General features: G+C 37.6%; 1 protein-coding gene across 2 annotated transcripts in view; it reads right to left on the bottom strand.

Moving 5' to 3' along the window:
• Positions 1–14,796: 14,796 nt before the first annotated feature.
• ST8SIA1 (ST8 alpha-N-acetyl-neuraminide alpha-2,8-sialyltransferase 1) overlaps positions 14,797–20,022 on the bottom strand; it is a 152,495-nt gene continuing 147,269 nt past the window's right edge. The window contains exon 5 of one of the 2 annotated variants that reach the window (XM_080661271.1): positions 14,797–18,708. In XM_080661271.1, the coding sequence (XP_080517397.1) occupies positions 18,222–18,708 (487 nt within the window). In that variant the 3' untranslated portion in view covers positions 14,797–18,221. The remainder of the gene's footprint in view (positions 18,709–20,022) is intronic. The other variant, XM_080661272.1, reaches the window with a different exon arrangement.

The following is a 20,022-nucleotide window of genomic DNA, read 5'->3' as shown; positions in this document are numbered from 1 at the left end:
TTGGGGGGAATCTGGACTGTCAGGAAAAGAGAAAAGCACACTGAGACTCAGGGGAGCTGCGGAAGGCAGAGGTCTGGAGGCGTGCGTGCATGGAGAGAACTGACTACTGAGTGCGCGGCTGGCTTTCTCAAGCAGGAGGGAGATGGAAGCTCCCAACTGCACTGAATTCCAGTTCCAGGTGAAACTCTGGGAACCCAGACTCATTCAGGGAGAAACTGGACTGTCTGGGAGTGGGCAGAACTTGAGGGCGGCTTTCTCTCAGAGGTGCTTGCAGAGGTTACCATGGGACACTGAGACACAGGGGCCTATTAGGGCAGGGCTGACGGGAAGCCAAGGCTGTCTGCTCCGCCCTGAGACTCCGCCCCATCCAAGCTGAGCACAGAGGCTTTTGCAATTTTGCAAGTCTTGTCTCATAAGGGTGTCTCCAGCACAGAAGTTCTCCCAGAATAGACACAGCTGATCCTCACAGCCAATTGGCCTGGAGGTCAATTCCTCCCAGTGATACCAACAACAATCAAGACTTAACTACAACAAGGCTGTGCACACAGTCCACAAAGGGGTACACCAAGAGTGTCCACCTCAGGTAACTGGGGAGGCTGAGCTACTGGGCCCTATACGACACCTAGCACACAAAGCTACTCTATTAACTCAGGGAAGCAACCAACATGCGGAGACAAAGAAACAGATCACAAATGAAAGAAATGGAGGAAAGCAAACGACTGGATATAGAGTTCAAAACCACGGTTATAAGGTTACTCAAGAATTTCCTAGAAAAGGCCAATAAATTTAGCGAAACCCTCGAGGATATGAAAAAGGACCAACTAGAAATTAAGCATACACTGACTGAAATAAAAAATATTATACAGAGACCTAACAGCAGACTAGAGGATCACAAGAATCAAGTTAAAGATTTGAAATACAAAGAAGCAAAAAATACTCAACCGGAAAAGCAAAAAGAAAAAAGAATCCAAAAATATGAAGATAGTGTAAGGAGCCTCTGGGACAACTTCAAGCATACCAACATCTGAATTATGGGGATGCCAGAAGAAGAGAGAGAGCAAGATACTGAAAACCTATTTGAAGAAATAATAACCAAAAACTTCCCCCACCTGGTGAAAGTAATAGACTTACAAGTCCAGGAAGCGCAGAGCACCCCAAACAAAAGGAATCCAAAGAGGACCACACCAAGACACATCATAATTAAAATGCCAAGAGCAAAAGACAAAGAGAGAATATTAAAAGCAGCAAGAGAAAAACAGTTAATTATCTACAAGGGAGCACCCATACCACTGTCAGCTGACTTCTCAACAGAAACTATGCAGGCCAGACGGGAGTGGCAAGAAATTTTCAATGTGATGAATAGCAAGAACCTACAATCAAGATTACTCTACTCAGCAAAGCCATCATTTAGAATTGAAGGTCAGATAAAGAGCTTCACAGATAAGAAAAAGCTGAAGGAGATCGTCACCGCCAAACCAGTATTATATGAAATGCTGAAAGGTATTCTTTAAGAAGAGGAAGGTAAAGGTAAAAATTATGAACAACAAATACATATCTATCAACAAGTGAACCTAAAAATCAAGTGAATAAAAAAATCTGATGAACAGAATAAACTGGTGAATATAATAGAATCAGTGGCATAGAAAGGGAGTGGACTGACAATTCTTGGGGGGGGAAGGGGTGTGGAGGGTGCGGGAAGAGACTGGACAAAAATCGTACACCTATGGATGAGGACAGTGGCGGGGAGGTAAGGACAGAGGGTGGGGTGGGAACCAGGTGGAGGAGAGCTTTGGGGGGAAAAAAGAGAAACAATTGTAATAATCTGAACAATAAATATTTATTAAATGAAAAAAAAAAGAATATTAATGGCACTTTGTAAATTTATATAATTGTCTAACCACTATGCTCTACACCTGAAACTAATATAAAATAATATAGAATATCAACTCTAATAGAAAAATAAAAAATAATATTAATGGGGTAATTGATAGAATTTGAATATGAGCTTACATTAGATAATATTATAATCATCATTAAATTTCTGAAATTATTATTATACTATTGTTATGCAGGAAAATATCCTTATTAGGAAATATGCATTGAAGTGTTTGGGAGTAAAGGATTATGATGCCGCAACTTTCAAATAAATGTTTCATCAATAATTATTAGAGAAATACAGCAAACATTGCAAAACATCAATTATGTCTGGCTCTGAGTAAAGGTTATTCGGGAGTACAATTTTTATAACGTTTAAGTTTGATGATTCTTTTAAACTAATAATTTTAAATAAATAAATAATAATCTTCACATTGCTGTTTCTCTATTAAGAGGGAAAGTCAAAATGAGAAAGAATTTTTTTTGCCTTGGGATCCTGGAACTGAGTAGAGTCCTTGGATTATTGGGAAAGACTGAAATGTCCCAAAGACTGTAACTGTGGGTGGGCTAGGGGCTCAGAAAGACCAGTATATAGCCTGGGCAGAAAGTGGGCAAAAATCTGTATTTGTGATGGTAAAGGAAAGAGGTCAGGATTTCTGTAGCCCTGTTTCTTTCCCTGCTCTGCCAATTTGCCTCCCTAATTCGGAGGGTATGGACATTCTATTGTTATTTTGGCATCATTGGGAAATGCACACACAGTAATTTTAGTGAGGGGTGTTGATGGCCACAGTGATTTCCTGGGCAGAAATATGTGTCCCAAAATTTACCGTGGAACTGGGGTGGGCAACTTCTTTAGTCCAGAAGGCCAGTGGCAAGACTAAGACTACATATAAGAGTCACTGCCAGATCATTATGGTCTGGAACATCCCAAGAAAGAAGACAAAGAAAGAAGGGAACTCTGTGAAGAAAAGGGAAGAAGGGAGAGGAAAATGAGAGAAAAGCCAGCAGTGCTGTGGCGTGGCATAAGCATGTGCCCCAGCTACCCTCCAGGGCACTTGTAAGAGGCGGCTGCTTCTGCTCGTACCCCTCCCCTAAAACCCAGTCAGGAGGATCCCCTGAAATACAGGGCCTGGCCACTTCATTAGTGAAATGTTCCATTTTTTTTCCCCCAAGTCAAAGAAAATTTGCACTGATCTGGGCAAAGATTCACTACTCTGGAATTTTTAGAATTCTTTGTTCTAGTTTCCCAACACTTGTTTTATGCCTCCTTTTTTTTTTTTTTTTTTTTTTAATCTTTATACATGCTTTATCTCCTGTACCAAATCATAAATCTTTTATAGGCTGAGTTCAGCTCATAATAATTTTTATATTCTTCCCAAAGGACAGTATAAGCTTACAAATTTATGCTCAATAAATATTTGTTGAGAAAATGACATTTAAAAAGGAAAAAGCAGGCAATCAATATTTTCACTTGACATGTTGTGTTTTAGAGCCCCCTAGTGTGCAAAACCAGCTGCCTGAAAGAGCCCGGATAAACAAGAATTAACAGTTCTCTGAATCACTCCTTTCATTCAAGATCCTTTTCTTTTCTGACCTCCCAGATTTCTTCTTCAGAAGGGAAAGATCAGTTTTAGAATCTTAGAACTCATTAACTCTCCATGACTGACTTGTGTGTAAGCCTCCTTCCAAAAAGCCTTTCCTTTCACCCCAGTGATGGACAATAAAGTGTGTCATTGACTGTAAGACACACCTTTTCACATTTTAACATTCCTGAAGTCAAACTGCATCTTTTTAAAATATGTATATATACTAGAAGCCCGATGCGTGAAAATTCGTGCAAGAGTAGGCTTCCCTCCGGCACTCAGGACCCAGGCTGGCTTCCCTCCGCCCAGGCTTTGTCAGGAAGGATGTCCGGTCTAATTAGCATGTTACCCTTTTATTATTATAGATTCTTTTATTGATTTCAGAGAGGAAGGGAAAGGGAGAGAGAGAGAGAAGCATCAATGATGAGAGAGAATCATTGATTGGCTGCCTCCTGCACGCCCCACACTGGTGATGGAGCCTGCAACCCGCCCGACCAGGAATTGAACCGTGACCTCCTGGTTCACAGGTCAGTGCTCAACCACTGAGCCATGCTGGCTGGGCCATCAAACTGCACCTTACAATTGATGCCCCTTTCTATCACACTCAGTTCTGCAGTAATCATGACAGTTGTCATTGCCTACACATGTGCAAACTCAGTTGTAACACTTCTCAATCCCTAATCTAGCATCAGTTGAGTTATGGGCATTGTTTGTACCATGACTTTAAACTTTAAGTGCCATCTGAGGTATCCTATATAATAAAGAGCTAATATGCTAATTAGACCGGAAGGGGGAACAACCTTCCAGAATGACCAGTGGGAGGGTGGTAGGGCCATGGACCCATGAGGCAGCAGGGGCTGTGAGGGCTTATCCTTGCATGAATTTCATGCATCAGGCCTCTAGTCTTAATATATACATATCTACATATGTAGATATACATGTGTATACATATACATATAGAGAGAGCTATACTTTGGCATTAAGACATAAACCTATTGTCTATGCAAAATGGCAGGAAACTGTGGGATATAAATTGATTAGTATAAACTGATCCTTTTTTGGGGGGGAATTCAAGATTGTGCTGCAAAACAACTAAGATACCTATAGATTGATAGAGCTGTATTATATTCTATTACTGAGATTCCTGCAAAAAGATTGCTTATCAGGTGTCAAGCAATGCAACCAGAGGAAGGAAAATTTGCATCTGTCCCTCTGAATAGATAAAAGAAACTTCACAGTGATGACAAACTGATGTAATCTATTCATGCATTGTGCAAGACTGCCAATAAGATGTTAATTTGTCAGCACCTTCCTGACAATTTAGAATAGAAGCTGTTTACTTGCAATGATACATGATTCATTTGAGAAAAAAATAGAAACAGTAATGATGGTAAGTTGAAAATTCTGGTGAAACTCTAAGGCAAAAATATCCTCAAAATTATCTTGACAATGTTAAAGGTGTTAAAGAGATCAAGATAGTGAGTACAAGTGATAAAAATCAGCATGTCACTATGATAACATGCATAATTACTGATGACAGGACAATTATCTCCATATATTTAATTTTAAGCCACGACATGAAACCTAAGAATGAGATCTCCAAAAATGCCATTGGGTAGCCTGGAAATTTGAGATCAGTGGGTCGGCATGGTTGAGTTTATAAGAAATGCATTTCAAAAATAAATTTAAAAAAATAGGGTGAAAGTAAAAAGATGAAAAAAGATATACCATGAAAATAATAAGAATAAATCTCATAGATTTTTTATTAATGTCAAAGTAGATTTCAAAAGGGGAATTTTATGTATTTGTCTTAATATTTATTTATATAATATTTATATTCTCATAAATGTTAATAAAATGGTCAATTCATGAAGAAAATATGTTGTAAGTGTGTATTTCAAGCAATCAAGTGTCGAGGTGGTCAATTAGGACAATGAGCTAAATTGAAGGTAGCAATCAAGCCTTATTCGCTTATTGTGATATTGCAAGCAAGAAGCAAAATCAGGCACCACTAAAAAACAAAATAGACAAAGAACATAGAAACAGACTCATAGATACAGACTGATGGACGCCAGAGCGGAGGGGGGTTGGGTAAGAAAGTGAAGGGATTTAAAAGTACAAATTGGTAGTTACAAAATAGTCATGAAGGCCCTGGCCATGTAGCACAATTGGTTGGACCATCGTACCCATACGGCAAGGTTGTGGGTTCCATCTCCGGTCAGGGCACAAACGAGAAGCAACCAATGACTGTATAAATAAGTGGAATAATAAATCAATGTTTCTCTCTCTCTCTCTCTCTCTCAAATCAATAAACACACACACACACACACACTCAACAGTCACAAAGATGTGAAGTACAGGATAGGGAATATAGTCATTAATATTGTAATAACTGTGCACAGTGCCAGGTAGGGAACACTTTGTAAAGTATATGATTGTCTAACCACACTGCTGACCACCTGAAACAAATACAGAATAATACTGAATGTAAACTGTAATTTAAAAATAAAACTAGAAGAAACAGGGTTGTATTTTTTCTCATGGAATGGCACTGGGTGAGAGCCAGGTAGATGCAGAGTAGATGAGTAGATGGGGGAATTGTCTCCATGCCAAGGAGGACTAAACAAAAGGATCCTGTATCTGTATGGACACATCGATCAGGAGGAAGGAGAGAGGGAAGGGCTGGGAGTGAAAGGTACTAAGTCAGAGTAAAGTGCTTTAGCTGAGAACCCTGATGAAGAGGCCTTCAAATGAAAGTGTTGGGCTAGGAATGTAGGCATGCATATGAGAATGGCTGTCCCAGGTGGTCCTGAGTCCTTGATTGCAATTCACTCCAGAAAACCAATGCATTGGCTGTGTACAAATCTGGTGGGGGAAGGACAGCTTCCCAATGAGGCCTGCCAGGCAAATTGCCTGTGGATGGGCATGAAGGATCACACATAGTTCTTTGGCATAAAGTCAGACTCCTTGGTGTATGTAGTTTATAACAGAATTGCAAAGTATATAGAGCTAAAGTTTATAGAACTAAAGGAGAAATGGAATATAATACTAGGAGACTTTTCTTTCTGGAATTGATAGAAGAATAGATAAAATGTTAGTGAGGATATACTTGCAAATAAACATGTTCAGTACCCTGCTGCCGAAATCCTTTTGAAGTACTCATCGAAGGTGGGCCATTAATCTAGTTTCAATAAATTTTTTTAAATTAAAATAATAGTATATTTTTTGATCATGACCGAATTATATTAGAAAGAGATAAAAATCCCAGCCAGCGTTGCTCAGTGATTGAGTGTGACCTATGAACCAAGAGGTCATGGTACAATTCCAGGTCAGGGCACATGCCTGGGTTGCGGGCTTGATCCCCAGTGGGGGACATGCAGGAGACAGCCGATCAATAATTCTCTCTCATCATTGATGTTTCTGTCTCTCCCACTCCCTTCCTCTTTGAAATCAATAAAAATATATTTTTTTTAAAAAAGAAAGAGATAAAAAGATGAGAATCTAAAGGTAGTACTAAATCCCTTATACACAGGGTGTCCCCCAAAATGTATACACACTTTGAGTAATTATAAAGACAGTATTTAAAATACATTTCATTTTCAAAATGTATCAGAATCTACATATATTGTCTGAATACCTTTTGGGGGGACACTCTATATTTGGAAATTAAAACAAACTTCTAAAAACACGGGTTAAAAAAGAATCACAAGGTAATTTAAAAATATTTTCAATTAAACAACAACAAATATCCTAATTTGTGGAAGTCTCTTCTACTTTCATCCTTTGGTCCCCAGATCCAAATATTCTAAATATGTTCCAAATATCAGAATGGGAGAAATTGGTCACTGTCTGAAATATATACCACATTTTATAAGATCGTACTACAACCTCCTAAATGAGACCCTGACAACTTTTTGTGAGGCAGCTGCTTCTAGATCAGCATTTCTCTCACCTTTTTTTTCCTCCCAGGAAGCCCTCACTAAATAGGTCTTCCAATTCAATTTCCCTTGGCCAGATCCTAAAAGTGCCTGTGACCACTTCATCACTACTGAGCACAAGGAAAGTATGACACAGGGGACGATAGAGTGAAAAAGACACAGTCATTAACTGGTTGTGGTTAAAATCTCATTTAAATTTTACAAAAAAACACGTTACCCTTTGAATATGTTTCTAGGTTTCCAAAGGCCTGTTCAAAATACAGAGCCCATAGCTTCAAAACGGCTTATTCAATGAATTAAATAACTGAGTGAATGAAAACATGAGTGAAGGGGTGTCCTTGGTATTAGAATTTCCTAGTAGATGGACTTGAGATGATCTGACCAAGCCTGCGAAATAATCTAGTCTTTTTATAGAGTCATGCTTCCTCTATTAATAATGTCCAGGAAGTGAAGAAACCACAAGTATAGTTCCTTTTGGTGACATTTATTCCTTCAAATTGGAGTTTTAAAAACCCAAATCTCTATTGTACACAAGCTGTTCACTCTGTCAATTCTTAATTTAAGATTGCCAAATTAAAGAACACCACTTATGAACTTATCTTGACCAAAATATTGAACCTGAATCTGATTAAGCCACTAGGCCTAACTGCTAATTTACCAGCTTTAAAAAAAATGTTTTATTCAATTTATTTTTTCTTAAATTTCACCCATTTGTCTACCTTTTTTTCATTATTCCCCTATCTTTGCCCCAAATGAAACTTTTAAATCTTAGATATCATTGTAATATCTAAGAATTTTTTCCCCTCCTAAAACCATTGTTTTTCTTGTGGAGACAATATCACTCCCATTGAAAATGAATGCTTTACAGGATATGGTAAAAAACAGTACTTGTTAATTCCATAAGCATAGGTCCTTTCTATACTTCTTTTTGCTATAAAATGTGTCCCTTGGTCAAAAATATGTTGCATGTTATAATATGATCACAATATGGTAAATAAGTCATTCTGTAAGTGCATAGATGGTGGTACTGGCAGAAGAATTGAGGACAAGAAAGGCAAATCCAGAATAAATGCCTATTTTAGTGAGAAATTGCTGTATGCTCCATGACAACCACTCTTGATCTCTCAAGGCATCAAACACGCCACCACTTTCTCAACAGACTTCTATACAGAGTGGCAGGTATGGAGGTTTGCATGGAATCAATCATTTGGCTTCTACCACTGCTGAGTGCCCAACAAATATTAGCAAGGCCAACGTTAAACCCTCAGTAGAAACCATTTTCCAGGAGATCAGCAATCCACCTGATGGAAAGTTGATTATGGTGGACCCACCCAATAGATACTCATACTCCGTTCTTACTGTTCCCCTTTCCCTATACAAAAGGTTGGAATATTCTTGACTGAAGTCTATCTTAAGACCAATAAACTCTTTTTTTAAAAAAAATATTTTTATTGGTTTCAGAGAGGAAGGAAGAGGGAGAGAAAGATAGAAACATCAATGATGGGAGAGAATAATTGATTGGCTGCCTCCTGCACAACCCCCACTGAGGATCGAGTCCGCAACCCAGGCATGTGCCCTGACTGAAAATCGAACCGTGACCTCCTGGTTCATAGGTCGTCGTCGTTCAAACACTGAGCCGAGCCGGCTGGGCAAGACCAATAAACCCTTAATTGCTTTATAATCTAACTTGATTGCATTGTTTACCATGAAAAAGTTCCCAAATATTGAGGTTTCTAAAATTCATGTCTGGAAACTATAACTCTTGAGAAGGAAAGAAATAGCTTTCATCCTATATTAAAGAAATAACAAAGGGCTTGTTTCCTCATATTTTCAAAATCCCCAAAACAAGATAATATGTCTTAGAATTACAAATGTTAAATGTAATTAGATATAGCCTCTACTTCATCCCATGGTCTCCTGATCAAGATTCAATTCAATCAGCCTACATCTTTAGTACTTCATATCATCAAGAATCTGACTGTGTACCCAAAATAATCAGTTTTCAAGTAAAAATATAGTCTGTGACTTGTAATTAGCCTCCTTTAAGGTTTAGGAATTCTTGAGTAATTAATGCCTTTGGATTCTTAATATCTGTTTTTGAATGCTTAAATCGAAACAAAGCAGGACTCAGCAATATTTAGATTTTTTTTTTTTTTTTTTTACTTAATGATAGTTTTTGAAAACAAGTTAAATCTGTTTCCCTCATATGGTCTGAGAATAGGTTAGGGTATCTACATTTATTCTAGAGCTCTGCCTTCCCTCCCAAATGATTCAGATTTAACATAATGAAGTTTTAACATTAGGTAATAGAATGCCCTTTCCTAAAATAGCTGTAGCCCAAAAGGCTGTTATGTGAGAATAAAGTCAAAGAATTAATAAGATCTGCATAAACACCTTGATCAATATCTGAGGAGACATGTATGATCAAAGATGGACCAAGGTCATTCTTCCTGATGTCCCTCCCTCTGAGAAAGTGTCTGGCAGAATTGGACCACTAGAGTCCAAGGGAAATGGGAGTTTGAAGCAATTATCTAAGTAATTCAGACAAAAGGGCACACTTAGTTTTGTCAAAGTCATCCATGTGAGCAGAAGGGGAATCTAAATGTTTTAAATCTTATTAGGAACTTATTAAAGTACCTTTAGGACACACATTCAGATATTGACTCATTGCATACAGGAAATATTTTATTGCTGTAAAAAGTAGGCTCGAGTACATGTCATATTAAATAAATGTTCAATTCTTTCTATTTTAATTTACCCAATAGATAGTTTCTTTCAGCCATGTAAGAGGTACCAGTAGTGCTCTTATGTTCTATTTATGGCATCTATAATTCTGTATTTCTAAAGCAATTTTCTCACTAAGCAGCATGAGTTTTCATCCAGAAGAAAAGAATAAAATCAGTATAGCTGATATGGATATGAAATAAAGGAGGAATAGAAAAGGAAATAGGATTACCCATTCACTTCAGGGAAATAAAAAGACTTCACAAAGTATTTTAAAAAATATTTTATTCACAGGGTACATTTCCAAATTTTCTCCAAGTAAGGGAGGTAGAGAAATTGAGACTTAGTGAACCTTCTCACTACCAACCATAATTACAATGAACACACCAAAGGAAAAGACATGTTTTTACAGCAAACCTCCTCCTATGACATTGCATTTAGAGTCTGTGGAAAGAAATAACTCAAGCAGAACCAACAGAGATAGATACTGTGTTTTTTTTCAAGTCACACTATAAAAAGTACCAATTAAAGTTTTTTCCTTACCTGCTCTATTTTACGTGAAAAAGAAGGAATGAAGAGCAATGACTTTCCCTACACCTCCTGCCAGCAGACTGTGGCTTCATTATAAAGAAGTATTTCCATGTACACTTCAAGGGTGATTTCATTTTATATTCTAAGCTAAAGCCTTTTCCAGAATAACTGTATCCATCGACTGGCAGTCAGACTATATACTGTTTGAGAAAGGAGAAGAATTGAATTTTTCTCTTTGCCCCTTACCTCTAGCCTCTGCAAATTTGCTCTTGAAAAACAGCTTGCACACCTGTGGAATGACATATAATGTGCAATCATTGAATTAGAGATCTTAGAGAAACTTTCTTTTTCAAAACTTTTCAGACCAACTATGCTGTATGGTAACTAAAGTTCTAGAATATTCCAGAACTTTTAAAAATTAAGCAAGCTTTGCAATGGAGCTACCCTTGTTTGTTCTGTCTTCCTTCTAGCATCTCTGAGTCCTATGTACCCCTGTGGCCATCAATCATCCCAAATTATCAATCCTGTATATTATGAAGGAATAGCTACACCAGCCTATCAACAAGAAAGCCCAAAGGGTGGGTATGATGAATGAATGAGAAACAGAAGCCAATTGATTCTTTGCCTGCAAGAATGCTAGAATTCACTGGAGAAAACATTCTTAATCTCTGCATCCTCCTGTAATTATCACCTATAGCTCTCAATGAGAAGGTTCTATAGCTTCAAGAAAGGATATGTACATACTGTTATCAGAGGTCTCCAAGGCCTAAATACTATATTGTGCATTTATATAAAAGTCACATTCACTACATTCGTGAGAGTTCTTGCTGATGACAAAGATACAACTTGAAACAGACATGGTTACATCTTTAAAGTGACTGGAGTACATGAAGAAAATAGATAAGAAATTGGGAGCCAAGCCAGAAAAAGTGAAGGTACCCTCTGCCACCGCCCCCCCAACCAGGTCAACCATCTTTCTCTTTTCAATGGGCATAAAGAATGCAAAGTGTGTGTGTACGTGTGTGTACACAAGAACATAGGGGAGAAAACCTATCTACGTTTCCTTACATAATGATGAATATAAAAGCCTATAACTGAAGTAATAGTGGGAGCAGGGGACTATAAAGCTTTTAAACTCACTATGCATAGCATCAGGTGGCCATGCAACCATGTTTCAAGGTGTCAGTTTCCTCCTATTGCTCCCTTATCATGACAGGGGATCTAAATAATAATCTTATTTCAGAAGTATGTGTCACAGTGGAAATGAAAGAGGAATGTCAACATGGGAGTGTTTGCATGTCCAGGCTCAAATACCAAGGAGAGCACAACTGGAGAGAGGCCAGAAGTGGGGAAGCTACAGACTGTGAGGGTCCTAGGAGGTAAACAGGTCCCCCTCTTCTGTTTTCTTCCTTAAGTGTCTCACAGTCTGGCTCGCACACTGCTTCCTCCAGCATCTTTCATCGTTAGTCACAACAACTGCATGATAGTACGTTTCCTTTAAAATGTCTGAAAAGTTCTATTTTGGGAACTGCACTGAAGGACAAAAGCCTCTGTGCTCTCTGCTTAGCTACCTTCTACTAGTAAGTTCCCTCCTAATGGTCCTTCACAATTAAAACCCTGATTTTTATCTTCCATTTTTTTCATTTTGGTTAAACTATTTTTAACATTGTAAGTATCCATTTCTCTTACTGTGCAGAGAAAACCAGACATATCTGAGTCCTGAATTTCTCTACCCTGGATAAAATCACATCTTGTAGATATTTATTGGTATCGTGTGAAGCATGTGCTTTTAAAATGGCAAATATCTGGAGAAAATCTAATTACATGAAAGCAGAAAGAGACATGATCAATATATTGGGGTATTATTCTATAAAACTCCTATACAGCTCTGCAACATTGGTTATATCCCACAACTTCAAAAGGAAAGCAAAATCAGAAAGAATTTCACCACAAAGTCCAGATCAATAGGAACACAGAGGAGGTAGGTAAATGAGTGAGCATCAACAAAATATAATTCGTCTTTTTTTTTTTTTTTACTTTAAAAAAGTTAGAGTTATAGTCTTTGGCTATCACACAAATGCTCCTAGGTATTATTATAAGCCAATTTATAATAAGTTATTTATTACTTATTTGTTAGAGATAGAATAAATCAGAAATGCAGGCGCCAGAAGGAAGAAATTTAGAAGGAAACGTAACCATATATTTTCCTATTGCAATGGCAAGCAGAGGTGGTGTTGTGTTTGAATGAGCTCACCTCTAAGATGCATGTAAAAATTCAAAGGACAAGACTAGGCTGAGGGTAATGCCAATAGTAACCATTTTCTTAAGATAGGAAAGGAAAAGGTCATGGCAATTGTAGATTCATATATATTTCCTTCTATTTATTCAACCTCAGTATTATATGGCCTCACATTTTGGAGTTTATAAACAGACATTCTAGGCTTCAGGATTTCTCTGGGTTCCTCTCCAGGGCTTTAAAAGAGGCTCTGTAGGAACTGGTGGACTATTACCATCTCCCTATCTTCAGACTCAGAAAATCCATCTGAAAGTGGGGGTATGGGGGGAGCTCCACTTTAAATAATCACTGGCAGGGCCATAATTAGGTCAGGGTGACTAGAACTCTGTCACAAGACACCCAAATTTAGAGAGCACAAGTTTAAGGGGAAAAAATCAACAGCAACAAAAAAGAACACCCTATATAAGACAGTGTAAAATTTTAAGCTTCTCAGCAAATTTCCACACCAGCTCTCTAGTCACAAGGCTACTAGCTCCTCTCCACAGTGAGGCCATGGGATTGGACAGAGGAAGGTAGTGCTTAAAAGCCAAGGTCAAGCACAGAGACTTCTCTGACCCTTTGTATCCTGAGAGCTTGAGAGCAGGGTTGTCTCCTCCTTTCCACTTGCCTCATTCACTGCCTAGCACACAGTGAATTGAAGTTGTCAAAACCGCTGGCCATATTTATAGTTACTGTTGACTGTGTTAGAAGCTTGACCTAAGTTGAAGGCTCCGGGAGTGATTTACCCACTTCCAGCTCTGATGTGTACCCACCAGAAGTCATATACTCGGAAAGTCAACCTCTACCTACACTGGAAGATGAAGAAAGACAAAGCACAGATTTGCACTCAGTCCTTACTTCTCCACACACTTGTCCTCAAGTTCCCACAAAAATCTATATAGCTTTGATCGCTGGAACTCTGCAAACATAGAACAGGTATGTTCCCTGGTTCTGGTGAGAAATTTTTCATACAACACAATAAGAACTTTATAAAATTTTAAATGGGCTGTGACATTTCTTCCTCTTAGGTTGCTCCTAACAAGATTTCTCAGTTAAACATTTTCACAAAGTCCATATTTTTAAACATACAAATTAAAATGACAGGTCACCAATTTTCCACACAAAGAAATAAGAGGCTGTGCATAGTATACAACTACCATCATTGCTGACAAAAGAAATGTTATTGATAGCATTTCCATTTGAAAACATCTGTAATACTCCTGTAAATATTTTGACTAATTAAAAATACTTTTTGGTAAATTTAGAATTCTAGGAATTCTTCAGTTATTTTCCAAGTAGATTTTTTTAAAAAAATGTTTTTATTAATTTTCAGAGAGAGGGAAGGGGATAGAGAGATAGAAACATCAATGAGAGAGAGGAACATCATTGATGGGCTGCCTCTTACACGCCCCACTCTGGGAATCAAGCCCGCAACCCAAGCATGTGCCTGGAATGGTAATCAAACCGTGACCTCTTGGTTCAACCACTGAGCCACGCCAGGTGGCCCAAGTAGACTTTTAAGCCATGTTGTCCATTGTTTCAGGTATAAGTTATATTTAACTTAAACAAAGTTTTTAGCCAAAAGAAGGGCATGAGACATCACAAAGCCAAACACAGAGTATTGTCTGAACATCTGCCATTTGGGATCATCTGGATCATTTTGGATCATTTGCCTTTGTTAAAATAGCTAAAAGTGAACTAAACAGAAACAAAATCCAGGAAGCACTCTTCAACTTCTTGTGCTAATTGCAGGTTAGATGCACAGTGTCGTATAAACTGCTGGTCAAATATTCTATATAAAGCTGTCATGTCCAATGTCCTCTTCATATAAAAATCTTTCATATAAAAATTATTTTGCTTTTTTTTTCTTAATCTCAACTCATATGCACAAAGTGTGTGATTATCAGAGGGGGAGGTGGAAGAGGGTATAGGGGGGATAAATGATGATGGGAGGAGACGAGACTTGACTTGGAATGGTGAACACACAATGATGTATTATAGAATTGTACATCTCAAACATATAAATTTATTCACCAATGTCACCCCAATAAATTCAATAAAAATAAAAAGTTAAAAAATTATTTTTTTCTATGTAATGACTTAATCTTTCACCTATCTTAATTTTTTATGAAGTGCAATAAAAATTAAACAGAGGTCATCCTCATTCATGATCATCAGCATCAATGCAATTCTCAAATTAGAGCTAATAAAAAGTCTCATCAGGAACTTATTTTCAGTTCTTTCACCCTTTCTTTAGCCCTCTTGGAGCCACCTAATTTTTCACTAAATAACTTCAAAACTTAGACGTAGTAATGCCTTCTCTTGGCAAATGCATCGAAAGTTATTAAATGCTTTTTTATTGAATGTGTCTACCATAACTTGAGTATCTTCTATATGAATCTTAAGGGCCAGTAATATAAAAATGTAATTGACTAAATTTGGCAAAGTGTGAGGCACAATTTTAAAGTCCTCAATTTCAGAAAAACAAAATAATGAGAGTTTAGAATTCAATTTCTTAATAGTAATAGAGAATTCCAGAGTATTCTGTAAGATAATTCTAGAGACATCCTTACTTAGGAACACATGTATTTTAAAAGGATAGATGCACAAGTTTATTCTACACACACATGCACACACATACATAAGCACATATACTCACAAGCTTAGGTTTAGATACATTTAACGAACCACAGAAATATGTATGACATACCTCTAAAGTAATGCCAAACTTTAATCTACTCTAAGAAAATATTCCTATTAACTTGTCATCACACTTTCAATGACATGAGCATGTGTATGTATCCCTAAGTGAAAACACTATGGAACCATCAAAATATTTTGGTCTAATCTAGGGCTTCTCAACCTTGGCACTATTGACATTTTAGATTGCATGATTCTTTCTAGTGGGGAATCTGACCTGTGCATTGTATTTAGCAGGATTCCTGGCCTCTACCCACTAGATGCCAGTAGCACTCTCTAAATCATGACAATAAAAAATGTCTCCAGACTTTGCCAAATGTCACCAGATGGAGGAGGAGAATCACCTCAGTTGAGAAGCAATGGTCCAAGTAAACATTATGAGTTTGGGATCCGTCTTGCCTTTCAGAAACCACAAATTTATAACTAAACATTGTACAAACCTATTGCACAAATCTATCCCAGGAATCAAGACAAGATGAAACATTTCCAGGTAGTACTTTCAATGGAACTGTGATTCGCTGGCTTTATGGAGCACATTAATTACATTTTAACAATTTTAACAATTAAACACTAATTTGACATATTTTATTAACATTTGTATGTTTTTTTCATTAGCCCTTTTATATTTCTAAGTGTATAGGTTAAAATTTATTCTTTTTTAAGGTAATTATTAAATAATAACAATAGCTTAAAAGGGGAAATATATTCAGGATTGCATGTGTAGCACATATTTAACACAGCTCACTCAATAGTACATTTTTACTACATTTTTCCTGCCATATAGCATCAAAATAGCAAATCAGTTCTGCACAGAATCAATACTCTAAAATTCTTAACTTTCTAAGTATCATATAATCTATGTTTTATCAACCACTCACATTTCAACTGTTGATTTCTATAATAACCTTGATATTCAATCTTATTTAGAAATTGCCTGTTTCAATGATGTAGATATTTCCCAAGGGCATTGTTATCCTAATAACTTTTATATTAACCTACCTAAAATGCCACCTGTTTTAATCTGTATTATGTACTACATTTCTACCATTAAAATATAAAACAACTTTTTGGCACAATTTACCTAAATTTTGGTGATACTTAAAAAAATAAAGATAGTGATTTCTAGCATCTCCTTTTAGAATAAGGCATCTCAAAGAACAAAGATAATAAAAGACTTCCTTTACCTTTCTCTTATATGTAAACACATTTGGCTGCTTGTAGTCTGTCAGAGTTTGGCTTTCAAATTAGTCTTACCTGTTACTATGAGAATAGATAGCTACTAATTCACACCAATTTCCTTGTATGAATCTACCTAATAAGATCGTACTCAATACAGGGTCCACTCATGATATGTTGGAGAGAGTCAGAATGAGTAAAACAATTCTGTTCAATTGGGGTAAACATTTGGGGGTAAGGTTTGCATCTCATGCTGGTATAAGCATTATGAGCAGCAACCAGTAAGCTGGTTTGTCTTATATCAGCGTGTGGTGGGTACGTACATAATACAGTTGGAACTCTCCAACACTGGTTACAGATTTTTGAAATACCAGTCATGTGGATTCTTGGGAATGAGCTTTGTTTAGTTGTGTGTGTGTGCATGTGTGTGTGTGTGTGTGTGTGCATATGCTTTATCTCAGAGTGAATATACCATGGTAGATAGAAAAGGGAGGAGGCCTTCCAATCTGTCTTCCAGAGACTAAGTTTATCACCTTGTGCTTTACTTCATCTCTGAACATTAAATTATAAAGACAATGATGCAAATAATTTGCAAATAAATAACACATTCACATTTGTACTCTTTGTGCACTAAAATAACAATAAAGCAAACAGGCTTATAAAATGCATACCTAAAATTGAATGTACGCCCTACATTCTGAGGAGGAGGAAAATGGTTCATGTTATTCAGACTGTGAATCAACACAGTATAAATTCAACAATGTTTCACATTGTCTAAGTAGACTTGACAAAGGGGGAGGAAGTAATTCTTATTTAACATTTTTTAAATGGAGGGGGACTACAGTTAACATACAGTTGGTTCAACAAATCACAATGTCAGCTGTCGTGTTTTGTGTCCTTAATACTCAGTAAGGGATTTTTAAAAAATCTATCCCATTACCTATTCACTTTCCCTAAATAGGACAAAAATAAATAATAAATTTTTTAAAAATCTAGGTTTCTAATTTCAGTCTTCATAAGTAATTTTTTAAATGAAGCCAGCTTATATTGATATTCAGTAACACTTTGCCCTGGCATTTCCTTTATTAACCTTGATTAACTCTTCAACTTCAACTAGAGTTCCGCCTTATTTGTGAACTGTACCTTCTCGATTTAAACCATGCAAATGTGCTTGACCAACATCATTTCATCAGAATGTCACTAGTTGCAAATCCACAACGTGCTATCAAATACTTCATAAAACATCTTACTTCCTATTTGTCCTCCAAGCCAACATTAAAAATTGTTTCCTTTGGATGGCGGTTGCTGTTTGCAAGTGGCCCAGGCAAATCCATGAAACAACTGCACCACTTCCTTTTGCAGTCCTGTAGAAAACCTAGCAAAAATACCCTGGCTTAGTTCTTCCTTTTCCCCCTGTCCCTAGGAAGTGGGCTGGAGTGAGGTATCCTCACATGGGTCCAGCTGCATTCTCAGTGCGCCGATTTTATGAAGGTACCAGAGTTGGAGAAATTCCTCCGGCATGGCATGAAAGCCAGAAAAGGGCAAGACATTATCATAGTAGTGGTGGCTGATGGGCTGCTCATGCATATTCACAGAGAAGGGCCAGAAGCCATAGATGGCCACCTCCTCGCAGAGGCCCAGGGCTGCGCTCACCAAAAAGAGTCCTGTGGACAGGCGTTTGGCATGAATTCCCCTACTTTTCCAGAACTTTCCAATGCTACGCAGAAAGTTGGGGTTAGCAAAGAGCACTGTTTGATTGGCACCGACATCTGACAGTGTATAATAAACCCGGAGGGAAGGCTCTGTTCCTGTCTTCATAGAAAAAGCAGGCATATAGATGTAGCTGTGGTTATAAATTTTCATGTTGTCCACAAATGTCTTTCTGGACCACAGCAGGTTCTGAAACCTATTAAAGAGAAAAAGAGGCTCAATTACCCTGGAGAAAAGAAATTCATCAACACCCACTCTGTTGTTCTTCTGATGGACTTGATTGCTCATACATCCTTGAACTTCCAATTATCTCTCATCATGTAGCTTGGCTTTCCCCCATCTCAACAACCTAGACTCAGGTTGAGAGTCCTTAATGAGATGTCCTCTTAACTAAAGCGCACTGCACATTTTGTTCTCTTCCACATTTTATTTGCCTGGAATGTAAGGATGGTTTAATACCCATGAATTTCAAACGGTTTTGGTTATTGAATAGGATTTTGATAAAAGCTATTTGTGTGGTCTGACATAAGCACAGGACTGATTCCTCATCTGCAAATTAAAGGAACGTCTTCTAAAATGCTTCTTCACTTTGAAATTCTATGATTCTACAAGTGCTAAGATTAATCAATGCTACATTGTAACTATAATATTACATAGAAAAAAAAGACTTGTTATAAAATGATGCTAAGAGTTGCCCATGTTGCTTGCACCAAAGAACACTTCTTTCCTATTTTCTTTCACTTTGGATTATATGAAGTAAAAGGTCAACTATGTTCACCTAAAATTTATGGTACACATCCTATGTGTCAGACATTTGAGAATTAAAAATTTAATGACCCAATTTTGGGGACATTTTGGTCACTGACGAGGGTATAGAGTGTACTAAAACAATGATGAGGACTCAGTGTTCCTGTACCAAGCAAGGCTGGAATGATGGAGGCTGTGGTGACAGATGAGGCATGTGGCGAAAATCTTGTGCATCTCTCCTTTGTTTGGACTTCACTCTGTGGCCATGGGGAGTCTTCACAGCAGTAAGTACTTACAGGATTTACTATTTGGGTTACAAATATTTCATCATTTGTTTAATGTTCAGTCCATGTCAAGAAAGGTAACTCTGGCAGTTGAGAAGGTGTTCTGGAGAAGGAGGAGGCTGGTGAACTAAAGACCAGTTAACAAGTTGCTGGAGTAGCTCAAGTGAAAACAAAGAGAAAAAGACAATGAAATAGGCTAGGGCAGCCGTGGGCAAACTACGGCCCGCAGGCCGCTGTTCTATCTGGCCCGCAGAGCCGAAAGAGCGGAGGGTTCTCTTGCTCTCCCCTCCGCTCCTTTACTTTGAATTTATATTAGTTCACACAAACACTCCATCCATGCTTTTGTTCCGGCCCTCCGGTACAGTTTAAGAACCCATTGTGGCCCTCGAGTCAAAAAGTTTGCCCACCCCTGGGCTAGGGCCTTGCAACCTTTGTTTTCTTTCACAGGAAGGGGAGCAGCCCATCTCAGGTTATGTGCA

Source organism: Plecotus auritus (genome assembly GCF_963455305.1).
Source record: "Plecotus auritus genome assembly, chromosome: 3".
Lineage (NCBI taxonomy): Eukaryota > Metazoa > Chordata > Mammalia > Chiroptera > Vespertilionidae > Plecotus > Plecotus auritus.
Note: the sequence above shows the minus strand (reverse complement) of the source record. Positions and strands in the feature narration are given on the sequence as shown.